The 24,310-nt window shown below is 41.0% G+C and overlaps 1 protein-coding gene across 1 annotated transcript in view; it reads right to left on the reverse strand.

Annotated features, from left to right (window-relative positions):
* WDR35 (WD repeat domain 35) overlaps positions 1-23,542 on the reverse strand; it is a 78,410-nt gene extending 54,868 nt beyond the window's left edge. The window contains exons 1-9 of the mRNA XM_054024543.1: positions 23,012-23,542; positions 21,221-21,338; positions 10,709-10,780; positions 9,482-9,574; positions 7,305-7,433; positions 5,769-5,902; positions 3,564-3,729; positions 2,487-2,632; positions 957-1,082 (exon numbers count right to left, since the gene is read on the reverse strand). Coding sequence (XP_053880518.1) covers positions 957-1,082; positions 2,487-2,632; positions 3,564-3,729; positions 5,769-5,902; positions 7,305-7,433; positions 9,482-9,574; positions 10,709-10,780; positions 21,221-21,338; positions 23,012-23,035 — 1,008 coding nt within the window. The 5' untranslated portion in view covers positions 23,036-23,542. The remainder of the gene's footprint in view (positions 1-956; positions 1,083-2,486; positions 2,633-3,563; positions 3,730-5,768; positions 5,903-7,304; positions 7,434-9,481; positions 9,575-10,708; positions 10,781-21,220; positions 21,339-23,011) is intronic.
* Positions 23,543-24,310: the final 768 nt, after the last annotated feature.

Genomic DNA, 24,310 nt, shown 5'->3' on the forward strand with positions numbered 1-24,310 from the left:
TCAATGAAAGCTAGCCCCGTCAGGTAAAGTTTAACTAAACAACAATAGACACACCTGAGCCCTGTCTCAACTGTAACTTCCACCCTTGCTACAACTAGTGGTGAAATTTTTCAGTGTAAATAAAGTCAAATATGCTAAGGATGGGTTACATTTTTAAAATAAAAGCATGGATTTTTCAGAAACTGATGGATAAGTTCCTTCCTTCCCCCACCCCCGCCTCCAAAAAAGGAAGCTTCCTGCTCCCCAGCTAGCCCTGACGGAAGTGCTAATCACAAACACTAGCAAATTCTCATCTAAGTAGTCATGAAAAATTTAACAAACTCGTTTAGAAACAGATTTATCAAAGTGTCTTAACGTGCAATAATTATTAGAAAAAGAGTGCCTGTGGAAATGACACTGCCATGGTGTGTATTTATTTCCCATTAATACCTTCTGTATTATATTTGGTTAGTTTAGAAATCAAAACATTTTGGACTGTCAGAACTCCAAGCTTAATCTGGCATGAAAAAATTAAGCTGCATTCTTTTCACTTTGCACAAAATCAGATCATCAAAACTTAGTTACACCTCTACCTCGATATAACGCTGTCCTCGGGAGCCAAAAATATCTTACCGTGTTATAGGTGAAACCACGTTATATCGAACTTGCTTTGATCCACCGGAGTGCGCAGCCAGCCCCTCCCCCGGAGCACTGCTTTACCGCATTATATCCAAATTCGTGTGTTATATTGGGTCGCATTATATCGAGGTAGAGGTGTATTTTGTTGATGACACATAACACAGAACAGAAAATAGCTTGCTCTACTAGCTGTGCATTAATGACTGTAATAAAAGGTATGTTTGGTGAGAAGGGAGTGGATATATGCAATAACAAGTTACCATTTTTACATGTATATTTTCTGATAATAACCATGTTTTAAGATTTTCCAGTAAATCAAGTGCTACATTGCTACCTACCTTGTAATCTGGCCGAATGTTTGCAAAATATATAAAAGAATCAACAGCTAACCCAATCTTCAGTCCACCTCCCTCCCAGGACAATGCTGACATCTGCTTGCCAGGAACTTTCAGTGTACGCAAATGCTAAAAAAGAGAATATTTAAAATATACCACAGAGTTACCAGCACTACCACATCATTAAAGACAAATGGTTAGACATCTGAGACTAAATCCCACTCTTACTTACACCAGCAATACTCCATAGTTACAGTGATCACAGAATTTGGCTCTTGTATTCTTAAACAGATCATAAAAAGAAATAAATTTAATTTGCATTACCATAAAGTATTATTTTGCCTTCACTGCACTGTTTTCTTGTCAGAGAGAGAAACCCACAAAATTTGCAATATATTACTCATGCATAACTTAAACTCACAAAACTAAATATTAAAGCAGGAATGAAAGCATACATGTATCTTCTGTCAGTCCACAAGTATATGCTATTTGAGACACTGTTTAAATAAATAACGTCCCATTAATAACTCAGTACTGACATTTGACATTTCTCAAGAATTTGGTTTATCCTGACATTATAATCCTGTTTATCACAGCAGCCGATTGAGATGTTACTTCCAAACACAACTGCTAGGACAAAAAGATGACAAATTTAGTAATTTGTCTTGATTTTTAGAATATCCTCATCATAGGTATACATACAATCAATTTTGTATAAAAATTCTAACATGCACACACAATTATACTGACATCAATAATAAATCCTTTCCAACCTTGTTAACTCTTTCCCTTCCTCACCCTATCCCATCTATAAAAGCCACAGGGGGGAAAAAGAAAGTTAAATGTCCAGTTATGTCTTTTAATTGTTACATAAAAACAAATCATACAATTTATAACAGATGGTAAATTAATTCCCATTTTGCAACACTGTCTGACTGGGTGGGTGGCCTGGCCTTAAGCTCTAGCTACATCAAAGGCCTTCATTGTGTGGGGGGGAAAGCAAGAGCAGGTATAAAAGACTTTTCAACCAGATTACTAAAAGTATCAGTTAAGCACCTAAATACCTTTAAAAATCTGTCTCTTTGACAAAACTATGCCCTCAACAGACATATGAGGGTTAAATACAATTTATTACTGCTTCCAGAAGCTTCTGGGCCAATGGGCTTCACAAATGTCAGGTACTACTTACTGAGTTTTACTGAATTTGGCTCATACAAATATAGTTGCAGCATAGTATATTAATACTGTGCAGTAATAAATTCACACAATGAACTTCTCGAATCATGGTGATCAATACTGTTTGATAAGTACACTACCCATGCAATTAGTAGACAAATTCCCTATAAAAATAATATTTAGAAGACCTCAATATACTCTTAATATATTCAAACTACAGTGCACTTCTGACACACTGATCATAGTTTGGGCAATCACCATCCGAACAAAATGTATACCAAGGTTGGTTGTTGGGTTTTTTTAAACAGTGTGCATTTTACATCTGAAGTAGGATGTTAAATATATTAAATATTTTACCTCACCAAATGGAGTGTAGAACTGCACAAGATTTACATCTTTATCCTGAGTAGTTGCTTTTTGGAAGCCTGCCACAGCCAACACACTTCCACAGTGGTTCCACTGGATACTCACTACATTCATACCAGTGTCAATCAAAACAGGGTCTAGTTTTTAGAAATAAAAAAGTGTAAAAAGTGTAAATACAAATTTTGGACAAGAATGGCTCAGTATTCAGTATCCCACACCTGAGCAAAAAGGCAATCAGTTCAAGTTTAAGGTACAGCTGAGTTTAAGTTATTCTAGATGTTATAACTAAAGGGTCACACACTGTTACTTCTGTAGGCCAAGTGTATTGCATACACCAACGTACTCCTTGCATTTGTCCATTCCCCCCACAAGCTCCCTGTGTGCTACCTTCCCATTCTCCTCTATTTCAGGGACTCCCTACCACACCTATCCTCATGCCAGGAGCAATGTGTGCTACTCCATTACCCCGCCCACCACATACCAGGGGTCCTGTGTACTCCCCCATTGAAGTCCCCCTGGTATATGGCAGAAGGCATATGTTCCCCCATCCCTCCACATGCCAGTTGTGCTGTGTCCCCCCACGTTCTCCTCACTGCATATAATTGTCTCCATTTCCCCCCCACAGCAAGGGCACTGTGTGCCCCTTCGTTCTCCCAATAACCCCTTCCTTACCATGGCTAGAGGTCTGTGTGCCCCTCATAGCAAGGTCTCCTATTCTCCCACTATGCCAGGAGTTCTATGGGAGCCTCCCATTCCCCCCACCATTTCTTTTCTTCCTGTCTGGGGCTATCAACTGGTTCTTTGATCTATAGAAAATCACAGAGGTGGTTGAAGCTGCTGGGTCAGCCAAGCAGATGCCAGGGTCTCCATGTGTTCCCCATTTCCCCCTTATGATTTTCACCAAAAATCAGTATGGTTCTGGCTGTTGATGCCTTGAACATTCCCTGGAATTTTGGAATTGATGAGATGCAGCATTCAAAAGTTATGGCATTACAGACAAACAGAGAAATTTCTTCAAGTTGAGAATAAGACCTCACTTTGCTCGGCTAAAAAGAAAATTGTACTTACTTTGGTCATTCTCATGTCTCATTATCTGGCATCTTCCATTGTCAAAACAGATAGCAAGACAAGGGCAATCTTGCTCAGTATAACCCTCTGTACCAGGGTACCAATGTATTCCAGCAATACTGAATGCTCCAGTTACATTCACCAAACAATTCAGTTTCATTTTCATCTAGAGATGGAATTGTTTAATCATTTAACAGATCTATCACATATTTGACTAAGCTAGCCATAAATACAACGTATATTTATACTAACATCTTACAAATTATTAGAGCTGGGTGGGAAATGGTTCTCTCATCCCAGGAAAATTTTCAAGATTTCAAAAAGATTTCCCCATTCTGATTCAGGACAAAAACTCAAAATCTGAAAAAAAGAATTGGTTCAGGTCAACTGATACTGATTTTGTTTTGATAATTTCAAAATGTTTAATTTAGATTGCAATCTTTTAAAATTATTATTAATTTTAACTATAAATTAACTTAGACTTCAAACAAAGTCATTTTGAACCAAATAAAGGAAATTTTCATTTTGAAATGTCAATAGGGGACATTTTGACAATTTCAAAAACATTCACCCCCCCCCCCCCTCAAATTTACTTCTAAATTGGAAATTTGTCAAAACCCACCCTGACTCTTTCCTGATGAAAGCTTTGGTTTAGATGAATCAGCATTTTTCAACAGAAAATTTTCCACTCAGCTCTACAAAAGGCCCCCCATTTGTTTAAAGTTTGCAGATGTTAAGTCTTATAAAATAGAAATGTACTTGCAAAGTAATTCAAGAGAGAACTGGAAAAAGCTAAGATTTTTATATATTTGTAATCTACTATTACAGTATGTTTTCAAGAGTCACCCGGGCTCACCCTTCCCCCATACTCTCAACAACATGAACTTTGGGTAATAAAGAGAAACAGTAAATGTACAAAAAAAAAAGACTCAAAACATCTGGAATTGTTTAATGCCCTTTCTATACTAGCAAAAAGCTACACTGATTTTGAAAATGGTTTAGAGCATACTCCACATTATTGCTCCATGAACAAGATGGGAGGCCTTGTTTGAGTAACAGATGCTAAACAATGCTAAACCAGAACCATGTTTGAGACTAAATCGCAGCTGGATTTGAACACGGTGCTCCAAAATGGTTATCACAGAGTTTTAAAATTGCATAGTGAGGACACAAAGAATGTTACCCACTTTTAAACACTCACAAATGGTAATAGGGCTAGAGATTGAGAAGGGGTAGTAGAAGTTTACCAATCCCTTCTTTCAAGGCTACTGCTTTTTCATCTATTTGCATCTGACCTCTTGTAGTTATATTCCTTTTATTTCATTTTTCTTTTAAAAAAATTGATTTTTTTTTTCTACAGAAGAATTATTTTAAGTCTTTTTGGACTTTTTTTTTAAATGGCCTCTTCTCTTGATTGATACACCCACTTAATTATGGCAATAGGCTGTCCATCAGGATGGACAATTAGAGGATTTTTCTGTACTGGGTTGTTGCCTAAAATGTAATGGTACACATTCCAAGCGTACCAGAAAATGAAGTCTATGTTTTTGTAAAGTTGGCGCTTTGCTACTGTTAAATATTTTCAAACAGTTATTCCTGTACTCCACATAACTGGAAGATCAAACTAAACAATGGCAAGTAAAATACACACTGACAGAAACATAAAGCAATAGTATACATATTTATTTTCCTTCAAGGACTTGCTGATGAGATATAATTCTTTTAAGAGCTCTAATTTAATATACTAAAATTCTGTCTCACTGCTAGACAGCATGGTGGAAAAATGAAGTCCTCTTTGATGCCTAAGATATGTTAATATTAGTACTAATGATGCATTAGCTTCATTTCATTTACCTAGCATGTACATAAATGTTTTCAAATTTCTCTTTTAAATAGTGGATTGCAAGGCAAAGAATGTTTTAATTGATGTTATGTTAATTTAGCTGCTCAAAATAATGGTGTATTTAAACTTTATCAGAATATTTACATTAGAAAACTTGATAATGTAAAAACCTGTATAAAATCAGAATAAGAAGTCTTCACGTAGGACCTTGTGTAATTCTGAAGATTCAAAACCATCAAATTAATAAAAAATTATGTTACTACTTGTAAAGTATGTCTGTTTTAACTTGTGATCTACAGTTTTATATTAAAAAAATTAGATAGTTGACACATATACTATACAGTACATAACTCTGAACTTACAATAAAATTCCCTTGGTTGTCATAAATATGAATTTCTCCGTTTGCCATTCCAAAGAGTAGAATTTTGCTATCTGAGGACCATGCTACATGGCACAGTTGAGAACCTTTCAAATCTTTCCCCCAAATACGATTACCTGTAAAAGAAAATTATTAAAATTAAGAAACATACTAGAGAATTGAAAAGATGATGCAAGTTACTCAGATGCAAAAAACTACATAAACAGATAAAGAAATTCAAAGTTACAGTTTCCACAGTAACTAAGTCAGTGATGTTTATACTGAGGCAGAAAGTTTTGTAGTATGTTACTGTGGGAAACATGACCTTGTATTTCTCAAGTTTTGCAAAAGTAAAATTTCAGACAGAGAGAGTTTGGCTGTGTTTTTTTTTTTTAAATAAAGAAAAATAAACAATGAGAAATATGCATGTCATGCCTTTAATTTCAATTACATGGGATTATGCATTCACATAAGCGACTTTTTGTTTATTTCAGTATATGAATATCCAGATACGATACATACATATGGAAAACTATTCACAGTACAGGTTTCAATTAGTAAGGAAAATGAAGAGTTTGGCACATGCTATTTTCACACTTTATCAATTCTTTACTTCTCAACCAACTTTTCCAGAACTTAGCAAAACATTCATTTCTCAATTACTATAACTGTGCAAAATTTGATCTTTAGAAATTAAACCATTCATGGTTATCTAGACACACACAAAAATGGGGTGTAAAAAGTATGGAAAAAACATCATTTTTCCATATTCGGATAACTTAAGCTGAATGGAATGTTATCAGACTTCAAAAAGAAAAGTCACCACTGGCTTGAGAACAAGGAACAGACATTTTTTCATCAAGGGTAATCTTTTTCTAGGAAAAAGTTACAAGTGCCTGAAAATAAGTTCTTAGAATAAATATGTTTTCAGAACCACAGCTATATCATCACTCTTGCCATACCATACATGGAAAGCCAGACATTCACTCCAATTAGAGGATCTTAATTTGGCTTATGCAAGTTTTCTAAACTGAATTACTGAGTGAAAACTACCCAAATCACCAGAACACCACATTAGTTAACAAAACTAAAGATAATCCAGCCTGTGATAAACCCATGATGACAGCCTCCATAACCTACTTCTTAAATTTTCAAACAATCATCTTAGTGCTTTCTTCTATGCTGCCCCTTAGCTTGGGAGGAGCACCACATAGACATCTGCCAAACTAATGCATTATCCTTCTTCAAATCCTTCCTTTAAAGCCTCCTTTGCTCTGATGACTACAAAAAACGTGGCAACAGTTAGGCAGCTGGTGTGCTGAGACCACTGCCTATCATGGTGATGAATACTGTCTTATCTGTCTAGAACCATCTGTTGTCTCTTGTCTTATACTTAGCTTGTAAGCTCATTGGGGCAGGGTCCACATTTTTTGATCTGTGGTTGTACAGCATGTAGCACATTGGGGTCTTGGTACACAATTAGGAATCATAGGTGCTATGGTAATACAAATAATAAATAAATAATAGTAACAACTTTACCATCCACTGAACCAACAATCACAGCCCCATCTTCGTACACAATACAAATCTTTTGTCCATCAGCATTCCAGCTCATACTTCGAACAACAGATTTATTTCTATTGTTGATCATCTCCTCATACCAAGCACCTGTTATCAGAGAATGGATTTCAGTTGTACCTTTCACTTTTCAATCCTTTAAGTGAACTGTGTTTATTAGAAGTAATCCAAGATATACTCAGATGTGGCTAATCATTAAATGTCACATTACAAAAAAATGCAAATAGCATGATAATGACATTCACAAATGATAATAACTTTGAGAAGTGTTACAAACATAAGAAAGAAGAACGAACGAATACAAAGGAATATAGAGAGGTTATAAATATAATCAGGAAATAAAATTAGATTTTGTTTATCTGAAATACAGATATTCAGCAAAAGGGAGAAACTTGTGAAACAGTAATGAAGAACAATACCTGAGGTGAGACTTGACAGAAAATTAGATACGACTTTGCTATGTGATATGGCAACAAAAAATGGCCAATGTAGCATTGGGCTGCACACACAGAGGTGATGTAAAACAGAAAAGAGAGGCTATGGTTCCCTCTCTGTAAAACACTGGTGAGGCAGCTCTTAGAAATTATATAGGCACACATAAGCCACCAATCACTGCAGTGTCCACTGTGTTGAGGCATAAGCAGCTCAGTTCCAAAAAGATATTGACACATAGAATGAAGTTCAGAGAACAGGTACTGGAGGGCTTGACTTGTTAAGATGTACAGGTCGGTCAAATGACAACAACAGGAAGTGTAAAGGCATCATTACAAAACAGCAAATATTAGAAAGTGCAGACACCAAGGACGGACAATTAGTAAGGGCGGTCCAAAGAAGTAAAGTGATCAAGTTAAGAAAAGAGAAAAATGTAGAATGTCTTTTTAAAATAACTGAATAACTAAAAATTTACCTAGAGTGAGAGCTATTAGATTATGGAATAGGTTTTCCAAGGGAAGTAGTGAAAACTCTACTCCTTAAGACATTTAATAGACAATACATAAACAACATACTATAGGAAACAATTTTCTTTGACAGGGTAATGAACTAAATGACCTAATGACTATTTTGCGGCACTGATATACATGATTCTGCTATATTACTAAAATTAATTCTAGGCAACGTAAACCACCTGATTTGACACATCCAAGATGGAGAACGGAAGTGACTCTCTACTCCTCTACTAATTTGACAAAGGACTCTGTTCTTTAACAAAGATTTTTTCTCTCTTTCTCTCCCAATATATGTGTGTTCATTGGTTTGTTTTGATCTGGTTGCTTGTGATAATTGGTGGACTCCTACAACTGATGTATTTTTAAATTGTGCTGATGCATATGGTTTTAACAACTCAAATATTAAACACAGAAGATGAATACTATAAATTATACACTACTTAGTTATGACAATGCAATAAATTCATGGAATAATTCTAGATTCTGTAGAAAAAATTACTCTAGTCTCTTGCTCTAGGCAAGGCCTAATACCTCCACTAGTGTGTATCTTTTCTGCATTTACTGTTATAGCACAAAGAATTATTCAATATTAATTTCTAAGACTAAACCTGAACCATTCTATTGTATATTCTTTGTATGGTTCAACAGGTTTTCTGCAAATATGAAAATGTCTGTTTGGCTATTGAGAAAAGTGAATAATAAGGTTTCGATTCTTTGCTCTTGAACAAAAGTATATGCTTGAAAAGTGAGATCTTTTCTTAAGGCAGTTCTGGAAAGATGACTTCATTCTTTATACGGGATTACACTATGGAAAATGTGGTACAATTAAGCCCGGCTATTAAACGCTTGTAAACTAAGAACTTGAAACACACTTTACACCTATTTTGAGCTTTGGAACCTGCAATTAAAGTCTACAGAGATCATAGATATGTTATTATTATCATAGAATATTAGGGTTGGAAGGGACCTCAGGAGGTCATCTAGTCCAACCCCTCCTGCTCAAAGCAGGACCAATCCCCAGACAGATTTTTGCCCCAAATGGCCCCCTCAAGGATTGAACTCACAACCCTGGGTTTAGCAGGCCAAGGCTCAAACCACTGAGCTATCCCTCCCCCTAATTGACACATTATTCAATCTCAAAACCACCCACTATGGTATATTACCCAATCTCAGACTTGTTCCAGACAATACCTTTATACAACATCCACACAATGATGAGCCCATTTTGATCACTGGTTGTTAGCTTTTGATACTGTTCATTCCAGGTCACCACTTGCACAGAACCTGGAAAATTATATAAAATTCACTTTTTAAACTAATCAGGAAATGGTCTAAGATTATTACATCCTTTTCAAATTTTCAACCACACTTTTATGGAATCTCCTGGCTCTGCTGATTTTGATTCTGCTTCTTCAGCCACTCTTTTTTGTGACTGGCCATTAACGCTCTTCTTTTCACAGACCTCTACTGCATCGTTCCCACCTCTTCATCTATTTTACCCTCTTCAGTCACAGTCTCTCCAAATGCAACTACTACTTCAATGAGAATAAAGCCCAAATCTGTATCCTTTCCTGATTTCTGCCCTCTTCTCTGTTTCTGCCTGCCTCATCCTCATCAACTCCTGGGTCATAATAGCTTTCTTCAGGTCAACAGATCTAATAATTAGCATTCTACTAGAGGGAGATTTTCAAAGGTATAAGTGGCAGTTAAGGTCCTAATCACTATTTGTGCATTTGAAAATCTCCCTCCTTATTACAAAGAATATCCTGCTCACCACTACTCCATCTGACACAAATCTCACAATTTCTCCTACTCTCATAAATGTAGGTGCTTGATTGACCTCAAATACCAAACATCCAACAGGCCTCACTTTCAAATATTCACAATGAGCAAAAGACTGTTCTCTGATGTTATCTTAATAACCTAAAACAGCCTCTCTCTTTTCTTAAGTGTACCTAGTAGACCCCATGACTCTCTTCAAATTCCACCTTTCATGGCCCATGACCCTTTCTAATGGAACAGTTCAAAGAGTATTCTCTTATGCTTCCAATTTTCTTATGCTCATTCTCTTGGCACTGAAATTTTGCCATTCTACCCTTCTTCACTCCTGTCCTACAACAACTATAAACCCTATTTGTATGATGTACATATATGTAAACTGAAAACTGCCATGGCGGTGATAGGAGCCCATTTAAATACTTATTTCCTTGGATTAATTAGTAATAGTAGATGGCCAAGCCATTACATGACTGATATTTATATTGGTACTCTCTATTCCAGTCTTATAATAGGAAATGGCATAACAACAAAATTATTTTATCAATTTTATAACAGACTATTAACAGCTTGTATTTTTACTCCAACCTTTAGATTTTTAAGTATTAAATAGATGACAGAGTAGCATAATGTAACTCTTACCACTGTGACCTTCAAGGGTCTGATTCATTGACAGATTGCTAGGAGCTGCAAGTCCCTTTAATTTAGCTTCATCTAAACAAAAATAAAATAAAATAATAAAAACTGTTTGTAATAAATGAAATACATTCACCAGTACATTTGGAATCAGATCTTGCAATCCTAACTCATGTGGTCAATCCCATTGACTTCAATAAAACTACTCTCAGAAGAAAGTATTGCAAGATGTGGACCATTCTCTATCTACATCTCACTGTTTGTTAGCTGCATCTGCGCTCGCCCCAACTGCTCCCCAAGCTCAGACTCTCATCAAGATCCAGAGGCTTGAAGAGAAACCAAAGCCAACTCCCTTTGTTTATTTTCCATTTGAAAAAGCACAAGAACTTGAAAAGCCTTATTATTTCCTTTTCCTAAAATTTACTTATCTTAACTTGTAAAATGCACTTAGCCTGCTCTCTAGACTCCACTGTATAACAGAAGAATGATTAACAATAATCAGAGCAACATAAATTGCATATATGACTTACAAATATATATGCATAACCTTTACTCCTCAAGCTACAGTTCTATTTAAATAGCAACATGCTGGCCAGCAGTCAATATTCATTCAGTTTAAAAAGAGTGAGCTATTTGGATTGAGTTCATATCTGAGAGAAATCTACCTAACAGTTTGATAATTCATTTCAAAATAAATGTACTAGTCAGATTATTATTTATTTGTTAAACACCAACCATGTGCTCAGAACTGCACGGGTACATAACATAAATAGACATAGGGTAGGATTTTTAAAAGTACTTAAGTGGATTAGGAACAAAATCTCATTGACAAAGATTGGGACTTGGCACTTAACAAATAAATAAAAATTTGACTAACATTTATTTTAAAATGAACTCTCAAACTGTTTAACAGATTTCTCTCACATTACTTAGGCCTGAACAGTGGTGCTGGAACAAATTTTTATAGTGGGGCTGCTGAGAGCCATTGAACCAAATTGTAAATGCTGTATATAATGGAAACTACCTCAAGAACGCTCATGGTGATTGGGGGAGGTCCTAGATGACTGGAAAAAGGCTAATGTAGTGCCCATCTTTAAAAAAGGGAAGAAGGAGGATCCGGAGAACTACAGGCCAGTCAGCCTCACCTCAGTCCCTGGAAAAATCATGGAGCAGGTCCTCAAGGAATCAATTCTGAAGCACTCAGAGGAGAGAAAACTGATCAGGAACAGTCAGCATGGATTCACCGAGGGCAAGTCATGCCTGACTAACCTAATTGCCTTCTATGACGAGATGAGTTGGATGAGGGGAAAGCAGTGGACATGTTATTCCTTGACTTTAGCAAAGCTTTTGATACGATCTTCCAAAGTATTCTTGCCAGCAAGTTAAAGAAGTATTGGCTGGATGAATGGACTATAAGGTGGATAGAAAGCTGGCTATTTTGTCGGGCTCAATGGGTAGCGATCAATGGCTCCATGTCTAGTTGGTAGCCGGTATCAAGCGGAGTGCCCCAAGGGTCGGTCCTGGGACCGGTTTTGTTCAATATCTTCATTAACGATCTGGAGGATGGCGTGGATTGCACCCTCAGCAAGTTTGCAGATGACACTAACCTGGGAGGAGTGGTAGATATGCTGGAAGGTAGGGATAGGATACAGAGGGACCTAGACAAATTAGAGGATTGGGCCAAAAGAAATCTGATGAGGTTCAACAAGGACAAATGAAGAGTCCTGCACTTAGGATAGAAGAATCCCAATCACTGTTACAGACTATGAAACCGAGTGGCTAGGCAGCCGTTCTGCAGAAAAGGACCTAGGAGTTACAGTGGACGAGAAGCTGGATATGAATCAACAGTGTGCCCTTGTTGCCAAGAAGACTAACGGCATTTTGGGCTGTATAAGTAGGAGCAATGCCAGCAGATCAAGGGACGTGATCATTCCCCTCTATTCGACATTGGTGAGGCCTCATCTGGAGTACTGTATCCAGTTTTGGGCCCCACACTACAAGAAGAATGTGGAAAATTTGGAAAGAGTCCAGTGGAGGGCAACAAAAATGATTAGGGGGCTGGAGCACATGACTTATGAGGAGAGGCTGAGGGAACTGGGATTATTTAGTCTGCAGAAGGAAGAATGGGGGGGGGGTGGGGATTTGATAGCTGCTTTCAACTACCTGAAAGGGGGTTCCAAAGAGGATGGATCTAGACTGTTCTCAGTGGTACCAGATGACAGAACGAGGAGTAATGGTCTCAAGTTGCAGTGGGTGAGGTTTAGATTGGATATTAGGAAAAACGTTTTCACTAGGAGGGTGGTGAAGCACTGGAATGGGTTATCTAGGGAGGTGGTGGAATCTCCTTCCTTAGAGGTTTTTAAGGTCAGGCTTGACAAAGCCCTGGCTGGGATGATTTAGTTGGGGATTGGTCCTGCTTTGAGCAGAGGGTTGGACTAGATGACCTCCGGAGGTCCCTTCCAACCCTGATATTCTATGAAGTCAGAGGGTGTGGTAGTACCACCATCACCCTTAGTTCCAGCATCGATGGGCCTGGATCCACAAAGGGGCTTAGACATTGCAAGGCTGAGCATCCCAATGCCTAACTTTTAGGGACCTAGAAAAATCACTGGAACAAGAATGGGATCCACAAAGCCTGAGTTAGGTGCCTAGACTCCCTATACAATGAATGGATAGAAACAGGTGCCTTAGAATACAATCCACAAAAGCCAGAACACTGGGGAGGGAGGGGCACCTAAGTTAGTCAATCATCATCATCATGATGTTCTCATTATGCCTCTGGCATTTAGGGCAGCAACGAAGCTCATCCACTCTTGTCTGTTTTTGGCAAGTCTTTCAATGGTTCCCCAGCTGTGCCCCAGGTTTTTCTGCTCGGCTTCCACAGCTCTTTGCTATGTTGTTTTCGGATGGCCTCATTTTCGCTTGCCTTCAGATGTCCATCTTATTGCTACTCTGGTGATGGAATCAGTTTCCATCCGAAGCACATGGCCAATCCATCTCCAAGGCCTCCTGGCAATGATGGTGCTCATATCTTCTTGGCTGCACTGCATCAATAGATCTTGGTTTGACATTGTTCTGGGCCAAAAGAGACTGAGGATTTTTCTGAGGCAGGCTATATGGAATGAAGACAGTTTGGACATGTCATACTTTCTCATTCCCCAGCATTCTGCACTATGAAGTAATGTTGAAAGTATGCAGCTCTGATAAATCTTGAGTTTGTTTTTGGTGTTGTATTTTGATGTATTCAGGCTGTATTTAAGCTCCTGAAGGCGTTACTGGCTTTATTGATTTTGTTCTGGATGTCCTGGCTTGTTCCACCGTCCTGGCTGATGGTGCTGCCAAAGTATGTGAATGTTTCTACATTGGTGAGAACATAATCCTCTATCTGTACTGGTGATGGTGAGACAATATTAAAGGTCATGATATATGTCTTATTGCTGCTGATTTTCAGTCCAATTTGCTGGCTGAATGCATTGAGTCGAATTGTTTTTTCTTGTACACGGTGTTGGGTATGTGATAGAAGAAAGAGACCATCTGCGAAGTCCAGGTCTTCAAGGGATGAGAAGGGTGTCTATTTAATACCTCTTGGCATGTCTTCTGTTGTACGCTGCATTACCCAGTTGATGGCAACATTGAAGAGGACTGCAGACATGACATACCCCTGATGTACTCCTGTTTTGACTTCAAAACTGAGCTCACTGTGATCAACACTGCATGTAAAGTTGAAATAAAAGCTTTTGATGATGTTGATTATATGGAGAGGGATGCCATATGCTCGCAGAATGTGCCATAGGCTGGTCTTGTGAATGCTATCAAAAGCTTTCTCAAAATCTATGAAGTTTATGTAGAGTTGCCGTTGCCATTCTAAACATTGTTCTATTATGTTTCGTAGCCTTTCCGAAAAATGGCTTGCTCTTTTCTGAGAGCGCTATTAACTCCCTCTGATATATGCTGGACTATGACCTTACACAATACTTTGCTTGGCACAGATAAAAGTGTGATACCACCCAGTTATTACAATCACTGAGAGTTCCTTTCTTTGGTATCTTCACTATAACCCCATTGGTCCACTCATCTGTCACTTTTTCCCTTTTTCCAGACTGATGTAAATAGAGGGGCCAGGTTAGATGCTGCTAACTCAGGAATTGAATTGAACAATTCTGCATTAAAATTATCCTTGCTAGGAGCTTTTCCATTTTTTTAAGGATTTGATGGCTTGAATGATCTCTTCCTTAGTTGGGGTGTCCCCGTTGATATCAAGATCTTCTTCTGCCTCCTGGATGTTTGCTTCTTCTTTAGGTGGCTCCCTGTTCAGCAATTCTTTGAAATGCTCTGTCCAGTGCATTTCTAGTTCTTTTTCTGTTGTTAGTAGGTGGCCTTGTTTGTCCCTGCTGAGAGTGTTTGTTGGTGTCTGCTGTTTACCACTGATAAGCCGCGTCATTTTGTAGCTGGTCCCTTGTTCACCACGAGCAGCTGCATCCTCTGCTTGTGTTGCCAGATTTATCAATATAATGTTGTTTGTTCGCTCTCACAAAGCGTTTGACCTCCCGGTGTGCCTTGCTATACTGCTCATGGTATCTGTCCTTTAGCTTCTGGGATTTTGTGTCAAACTTTTTTCTTCAGGGTTTGTCTGGTATCTATTGTGTTCCATGTGCTGGGTGTAATCCAATCCTTTCTTCTCTTCTGCCTGTAGCCTAGACAGGTTTCACTGCTCTGTTAATAAATTGTTGTTACTCTGTCCCACTTCTTGCGGATCTCCTCATCTGCATTCCCCTTGTCTTCATCAAGGTCTGCAAGTGCCTGAAACCTGTTCTTTAACTGCAGAACAAAGGGTTTCTGTATTTCAGGGGACTTTAGCTTGTCAATGTCATAACGTCTATGTCCCTTGTTTGGTGGACCCACACTTTTCAGTTTTAGCATGATGGAGGCTGTCACAAGGTGGCGGTTGCTGCCAACATCTGCACCCCTTCTCACTTTCACATGCGTCAGTGAGCGTCGCCATTTGCTATTGATCATCATATGGTCAATCTGGTTCTTATCTCTGCCATTTGGAGAACACGATGTCAGCTTGTGAATTTCACAATGTTGAAAAAGGGTTCCGCCAATGACTAGGTCATTCATATTGCAGAAATCAACAAGCTCTCCATTTTCATTCATGGTGCCACACCCATGTCTTCCCATTGCTCTGTCGTTGTTTGTGTTGTCCTTACCAACCGTGGCAATCAGGTTTTCCATGATGACAGTTAGAGAGAGTACCACGCCACAACCTAACTCCTCCTGCAGTGGAAGGTAGAATTTGTCCTTTACTTCTTCATCACTGTCATTTGTCACAGCGTAGCACTGAATCAGGGTGATATTATTGTGTTTCCCTTTCAGTCTGGCTCTCATAAGTCTGCTGATGATGGACTGCCATTCAAGCAGGGAATACTCCACTCCCTTCAAAAGGATGTTGTTCATCATCCCGTCCAGAATACAGCAAAATTTCTCCCGAGGCTGTTAATCTTCCTGATCCCATCCATCTGCTCTCGCTGATACCCAGGATGTGTAAGCTATAGCATCTCATCTCTGCTGTGACCTGAGCTAGCTTCCCTGTTTCGTGCATTGTTCGTATGTTCCAAAAAACAAGTTTGGTTTTTGTCTTGGTGTTCAGTACTTCAGCCTTCATGCGAGTGGCTTCCTTTCGGCTTCCACCACTGGCAGTCATACAGGTCATTGACTCCTGAAAACCATCACACAGAGTAATGGTTGATCTCTCCGTTGCTGTTTCCATAACATATTTTGTTTTTTACAGGACAGGGTTGTTAGCCCTGTGCCTAACCCCCAACCTGGAGAACCAGGGTGTCTGTTTTGTCAGACCCCTCCCCCATGGACCAATCCAGCATGGTTGAACCTACCAGGAGCAAAAAGCCCCCACAGACACAGACTCTGGGGATCGTTGGAGCATGCAAGCTGTCCCGCCACGACAAGGCACGGACACCGGAAGACAGAAGTTAGTCAATGAGAGATGCCAATGAGAGGGCTGAATTCCAAGCCCCATCCCTCTTTTGTATGTTGGTGCCTCAATCAGAGCTGAAGGAGGCACCTATCTCCTCTTGTGATTCATGACTGAGAAACCCTCTCCTAGAATCAGATAGTTTAGGCACCTAAGTCACTTCTTGCAAGACAGAGTTAGGCAGGCATTAAAATCCACAAAAACAGCTGGGGGCAGGGGCGAGAGGAGAGCCTCCTTTACAACCGTTAGCCCTAACCACTGGATTATATAGAGTGGTTGTCATCCTCTCTGGCCTAATTAGTATTTAATTATTCAATTATTTAATTAAAGTGGAACAACTTCAACTGGAGAGAGATCCACAATAGAATATCCCATAGTCCAGTGGCTAGGGCACTCATCTGAGAGGTGGGAGAACCTTGTTCAAATCTCTTCTCATCAGAGGGGTGAATTGAACTGGGGATTTCCTATATCTTGGGGAAATACAGTAACCACTGGGCTAAAGGTTATAAGGGAAGGACACCTTCTCCCAACTGGCTGCTTTGCAGAGCTAGGGAGCCTCTGAGTATACTTACTGGATCAGATCACTCCTCCGCCTACCTTCCCCCAGTTAGTAGATCATACTGGGGTCTAGGTGGGACATAGGGTGCAGACACCAAGAGTGAGGGTGCAGTACCCATGCTCAGAGGCTGAAACTTTGGGCTTGTCTTCACTACTGGGGTAAGTCAACCTTAGTTCCGCTACTACAGCTACATGAATAACGTAGCTGGAGTCAACGTAGCTTAGGTCGACTTATCACGGTGTCTTCACTGCACTGCATCAACGGGAGGCGCTCTCCGGTCGACTTCCCTTACTCTTCTCATCGTTGATTTAGCAGGTCTTCACTAGATCCACTAAATCGACCCCTGCTGCATCAATTGCAGCAGCGCTGATCTCCCTATAGTGAAGACCAGATCCTTAGGTGCTAAGGGAACTTTTACAGGAGATATTTAGGTGTGAAGTGAGATTATCCCTACAAGGTTAAGCGGTAGCCGAGTGGAGGTTGGTGGATCACAGCGATGCCTAAAAATGGGACTTAGGCACCTAATTAACTTTATGGATCTGGGACTTAAGTATTTTTGAAAATTCCACCCACAGTCTCTGTTCCAAGGAATTTTGATCTAGATAACAGATAGTGATCAGACAGAACTGCACTGAGATAGGCATATGATGGAAATAAATTAGATTGCAGTTTTTAAAGTATGATTTTAGGTGACAATGACATTAACTAATAGGACTGTAAAAACGGCATCCTTTTACTCTATAAATCTGATATGTGTGTGTATGTGTTTTCAGAGTGTTTATGGAAATCCACACTTAGGGTTGTCAATTAATCGCAGTTAACTCACACTATTAACTTAAAAAAATTAATCACGATTAATTGTAGTTTTAATTGAACTGTTAAACAATAATAGAAAACAAATTGAAATGTATTAAATATTTGTGGATGTTTTTCTATATTTTCAAATATATTGATTTCTATTACAACACAGAATACAAAGTGTACAGTGCTCACTTTATATTTTTATTACAAATATTTGCACCAGAAAAATGATAAACAAAGGAAATAGTATTTCTCAGTTCACCTCATACAAGTACTGTAGTGCAATGTCTTCCATCATGAAACTGCAACTTACAAATGTAGATTTTTTTGTTTTGTTACATAACTACACTCAAAATCAAGACAATGTAAAAATTTAGAACCAACAAGTCCATGCAGTTCTACTTTTTTTTCAGCCAATCGCTAAGACAAACAAGTTTGTTTACATTTACGGGAGATACTGCTGCCCACTTCTTATTTACAATCTCACCTGAAAGTTGGAATAGGCATTCACATAGCACTTTTGTAGCTGTCGTTGCAAGGAATTTATGTGCCAGATATGCTAAACATTCATATGTCCCTTCATGCTTCGACCACCATTCCAGAGAATATGCTTCCATGCTGATGATGCTCATTTAAAAAAAATAATGTGTTAATTAAATTTGTGACTGAACTCCTTGGGGGAGAATTGTATGTCTTCAGCTCTGTGTTTTACCCACATTCCACCATATATTTCATGTTATAGCAGACTCAGATGATGATCCAGCACATGTTGTTCATTTTAAGAACACTTTCACTGCAGAGTTGACAAAATGCAAAGAAGGTACCGATGTGAAATTTCTAAAGATAGCTACAGCACTCAACCCAAGGTTAAAGAATCTGAAGTGCCTTCCAAAAATCTGAGAGGAACAAGGTGTGGAGCATGCTTTCAGAAGTCTTAAAAGAGCAACACTCCGATGTGGAAATATGAACCACCAAAAAAGAAAATCAACCTGCTGGTGGCATCTAACTCAGATGATGAAAATGAATATTACTCCTGGGGGAATTCTGCACTACTGCATACATGCATAATTGATGACCCACACATATTTTAAACTTTTTGCGCAGAAAAAAGCTTTTGATGAAATGTTGCTGCAGTTCCATCTTTTGCCCAACAGACTGCGCTGTGGCGCAAGAACAGCAGCAGCTCCCAGACAGCATGGGGAGAGAAAGAGCCTGCCTTCTTTGCAGCACCTGTCAGGTCAGGTCAGGACACAGGGGCTATGGGGAGATAGACAGCATGGGGTGCTGGGGGGGGATCATAAGGGCTAGTGGGGGAGGACAGATTGGAGCAGCAGCTGAATGGGAGTGGAGGCACAGGGCCATGGGGCGAAAGAGGTGCAGGGCCACATAGTGATGGGGGAGGGGTGCAGCGCTACATAGGGTCAGGGGAGTGGCTAGGTGGGGGCATAGAGACACGTGGAGACGGGGAGGAGATACAGGGACACAGAGACGGGTGTGCTGGGTGGGGGCACTGAGACACATGGGGATGGGAAAGGAGGTATAGAGCCGCATGGGGACAGAAGGAGGGGTGCAGGGCCACATGGGGATAAGGGGAGTGGGTGTCTGAATGGGGGTGGGGGGACATATGGACGGGGGTGCAAGGACACAAGGGGGTGCTAGAACACACGGTGATATGGGTAGATGTGCCTGACTGAATGGGAGAGGCTAGGGGTCAGCCAGGGTCTGCATAGGGGAAGCTCCCTAACAATTCCTCTCCCCCCCCCCCCCCCAAAAAAAAATCTGTTCCATACTTTTCGCACCCATACCCAAAAACCTTCCAAGGTCACACCTAAGCTCCTTCCCAGCAATCTACTTCCCTCTCCCTCAGCTCCTCCTGCTTCTGAGGGGTGCGGGAAATACAGTTCTGTATTGTAGTTTAAATGACTTATTACTCAGAGTTCTGTATTAATATGCCTAGTAAGGAATCTATTTGTCAAAAAACATTTCCTGAATCTTTTTTGTTGTCTGTATTCTTACAGACATACTTGCTGACAGGTATTTTGAAAGAAATGACTAAAAATAATTGAAACTGGTGTGATTATATCGTGTTATTTTGACAAATAAAATATTCAGAATTTTAAAATATTGTGCACAGAATTTTTAATTTTTTGGCGCAGAAATCCCCCAGGAGTAGAAGATGTGTCGTTCCGGAATGCTTTGGATTGTTATCTAACAGAATCCATCATCAGCATGGACGCATGTCCTCTGGAATGGTGGTTGAAGCATGAAGGGACATGCGAATCTTTAGCGCATCTGGCATGTAAATATCTTGCAACGCTAGCTACAACAGTACCATGCGAATGCCTGTTCTCACTTTCAGGTGACATTATAAACAAGAAGCAAGCAACATTATCTCCCGCAAATGTAAACAAACTTGTTCGTCTGAGCAATTGGCTGAACAAGAAGTAGGACTGAGTGAACTTATAGGCACTAAAGTTTTATATTGTTTTATTTTTGAGTGCAGGTATTATTATTTTTTATGCAATTCTACATTTGTAAGTTCAACTTTCATGATAAAGAGATTGCACTACAGTAATTGTATTAGATTAATTGAAATACTATTTCTTTTGTTTCTTTTTTACATTGCAAATATTTGTAATCAAAAATAAATATAAAGTGAGCACTGTACACTTTAAAAACATAAGAACGGCCATACGGGGTCAGACCAAAGGTCCATCTAGCCCAGTAGCCTGTCTTCCGAGAGTGGCCAATGCCAGGTGCCCCATAGGGAATGAACAGAACAGGTAATCATCAAGTGATCCACCCCCTGTTGCCCATTCCCAGCTTCTAGCAAACAGGCTAGGGACACCATCCCTGCCCATCCTGGCTAATAGCCATTGATGGACCTATCCTCCATGAATTTATCTAGCTCTTTTTTGAACCCTGTTATAGTCTTGGCCTTTGTATTCTGTGCTGTAATTGAAATCAATATATTTAAAAATGTAGAAAACATCCAAAAATATTTAAATAATTGGTATTCTATTATTAACAATGGAATTAATCACAATTAATTTTTAAGCGCTTGACAGCCCTACCCACAGTATCATATTTCAAAGTCACTTTCAAAGAAGAACACCACTTTAAGTGTTCAGAGACCTGGTGGATTTTGCTCCAAAATTTCCATTACCTGTCTGTGTTTCTAATTTTAAAACTTTCAACAATCCATCTTCTCCACCACATGCTATGAAACCTTGGTCCTTGTTCCAAGATATACATCTTAGCCGAACATTACCAGGAATTGCAATCTGTAAGAAAAAAATATTTTTTCATTTGAATTGATTAATAATAACAATGTCTTATTTTGAAAACACCCCAATCACAAACACTAAGCAAATACACTTGGGATACTGTGCATCTACGGCAGAAAGGGATCTAGGGGTTATAGTGGACCACAAGCTAAATATGAGTCAACAGTGTGATGCTGTTGCAAAAAAAGCAAACATGATTCTGGGATGTATTAACAGGTGTGTTGTGAGCAAGACACGAGAAGTCATTCTTCCGCTCTACTCTGCTCTGGTTAGGCCTCAGCTGGAGTATTGTGTCCAGTTCTGGGCACCGCATTTTAAAAAAGATGTGGAGAAATTGGAAAGGGTCTAGAGAAGAGCAACAGGAATGATTAAAGGTCTTGAGAACATGACCTATGAAGGAAGGCTGAAAGAATTGGGTTTGTTTAGTTTGGAAAAGAGAAGACTGAGAGGGGACATGATAGCAGTTTTCAGGTATCTAAAAGGGTGTCGTAAGGTGGAGGGAGAAAACTTGTTCACCTTAGCCTCTAAGGATAGAACAAGAAGCAAGGGGTTTAAACTGCAGCAAGGGAGGTCTAGGTTGGACATTAGAAAAAGTTCCTAACCGTCAGGGTGGTTTAACACTGGAATAAATTGCCTAGGGAGGTTGTGGACTCTCCATCTCAAGAGATATTTAAGAGTAGGTTAGATAAATGTCTATCAGGGATGGTCTAGACAGTATTTGGTCCTGCCATGTGGGCAGGGGACTGGACTCGATGACTTCCCGAGGTCCCTTCCAGTCCTAGAATCTATGAATCATAATATAAATTGCTCCAGCAATTTATCAGAATTGTAAGCACATTACTACAATTAAAAGTTGATAGAATACAGTAAAGGCCATTCACGTAAAATTATACAAAGATAAACAAACCAAGGGAATGAAATATGGGGGAGGGGAAGTGTAACAGTAATAACTAATAAAAATAGGACATTTCTTAAAAACATCTAACATAGGGGTCCACTTATTTATCTTTCACGTCAACTGCTCTGATTGTGAGAGAAGGTGCCAAACACTGGGGGAGAAACGGATAAGGACACTGGGGATTTGCTCATGTTGGACTTACAGGGATCTCTCTAAGGTGCCTAAGGAAGGCAATTTAGGGGCTCCAATCCCCACATCTCTTCAGTGCTCAGGGCCATGCCCTAGCTCTAGACTGCAGGCTTGATGCAGAAATTACTGAGGGAAGGTCTCCGCCTTATGTCAGCCTGGAGGCCAGACTAGGCCAGTCTCATGGGCCTCCTGGCCTTAAAATCGATACGAATCTGCCCAGCAGCCTGTCCCCGCTGCTGGATAGGGTCAGCTGCGAGGGGAGGCCGCAGGGAAGAGGCTCCCCCTCCCCCGCTCCGCGCCCCGGGCAGGTCAGGAGCTTTAGCCACACTCGGCAGCTGGGGCCCGGAGGGAAGAGACCGGACCCAGGGCAGCGCTAGAGCGGATCCGATCCCAGCTCTCCCGGCCCCCTGCTGCTTTCGGGAGAGGGCGGCAGCGCTGGGGAGAGGCCCCTGCCCGCGGGTAGCGGAGAGGACCCGGCACCCCGCGGAGCAGCTCAGAGCGGAGGCTCCCGCTAGGCCCGTGACCCCGGCCGCAGGACGGGCTCGGTGCTGCCGACGCGGGGCTCTGCCGCCGGGACACTCACCTTTTTGCTCAGGTAGATGAACATCCTGCGGAGACCAGGGGCGGGAAAACGGGGGCAGCGGAAACCCGCGGGGGTGGGGGGCTCGGCCCGGGTGTGACTGGAAGGGGAGCGTGTTACCGCGGCCTCCCTAGCAACCCGGCTTCCCTGGCAACCGCCGCCGGAGTCCGCCCCGGAAGTAAACACAGTCACTTCCGGGGCGGAGGGACGAATTGCAAGTTCTGCCCCTTCGATGTGTCCCTCCCGGCCAGCCTGACCCCCCTCGTCCCGCCGGTGTGGTGAGCGGGGTCGGGGCTCCTCCAGCCCCGTCGCGTCCCGGTTTGTGGCCGGGGCCGCCCAGAGCAGCCGGCGGGGGACGCTCCCTTGGGAGCTGCTGGCCCTTCCTGTAGATCCCCGAGGGCGGTGGGATGTGGTGGGTGCGCCTCTGCGCTGAGCTGGTTCCGACTCAGGCCCCTTCCGCTCACACCCCCATCCGTGTGGCTGGGGTCAGCAGGCCCTCAGGACCCAGCTGAGGGGGTGGGTCAGAGCCTGGGCTGGGTCCAAGCGCTGCCATTTTGCGGTGGTGACGCAGGTCCAGCTGCGGATCTGAGTCAGAAGCGCTGTGTAGTGCAGCGTGGGCTTGTTAGCAGGGCTGTGAGAGTTGGGTCTGGCCCCTGGGAACTTGGGTTCACAGTGCAGTGTGGAGCCTCTAGCACAGCCTTGGATACACTAGTCCACAAGCCTGGGTCCCACAGACCCATGCTTAATGTACAGACACATGTTAGGGAAGCCCACACGGCTCTTCGTTATCACCTCTCTGTTGTTCACATCAAGGCAATAGGAAGGCAACTCCCATATGCTGCTAACACTGCACTCTCCATCTCATCCTCACCCAGGCTGTCCCTGATCTCAAGTGGCTGGTGGCCAGAGAGCCCTGTATGACAACCAGCTGCCTCAAGAGCCAGGCATGTAAACTTGAGGCAATACTGATTGGGAGGACCTGTTTTTGAGGCTCTAGTGAAGCACAGTCATGCTGTTTCCTCTCACCAGGTGATAGTGGGATTCCCTGGTTCATGCCTCCTCGCCACCTCCCTTGACCACACCCTATATTTCCCATGGGTGCTGGTGTTGTATAGGCCTAGGTTGACATTTTTGAACCCATCTGAGACTTAGGGCCAGGTCTTTATGAATCCAACCTACAGGACAAAATTTTTAAAAGTATTTAAGCATAGGTGCTGACTCTGTGGGTGCTCCAGGGCTGAAGCACCCACAGAAAAAAAATAGTGGGTGCTTAGTACCCAGCTCCCCTCAGTGCCTCCCGTC

Source organism: Malaclemys terrapin, chromosome 3 (genome assembly GCF_027887155.1).
Source record: "Malaclemys terrapin pileata isolate rMalTer1 chromosome 3, rMalTer1.hap1, whole genome shotgun sequence".
In the NCBI taxonomy this organism is placed as follows: Eukaryota; Metazoa; Chordata; order Testudines; family Emydidae; genus Malaclemys; species Malaclemys terrapin.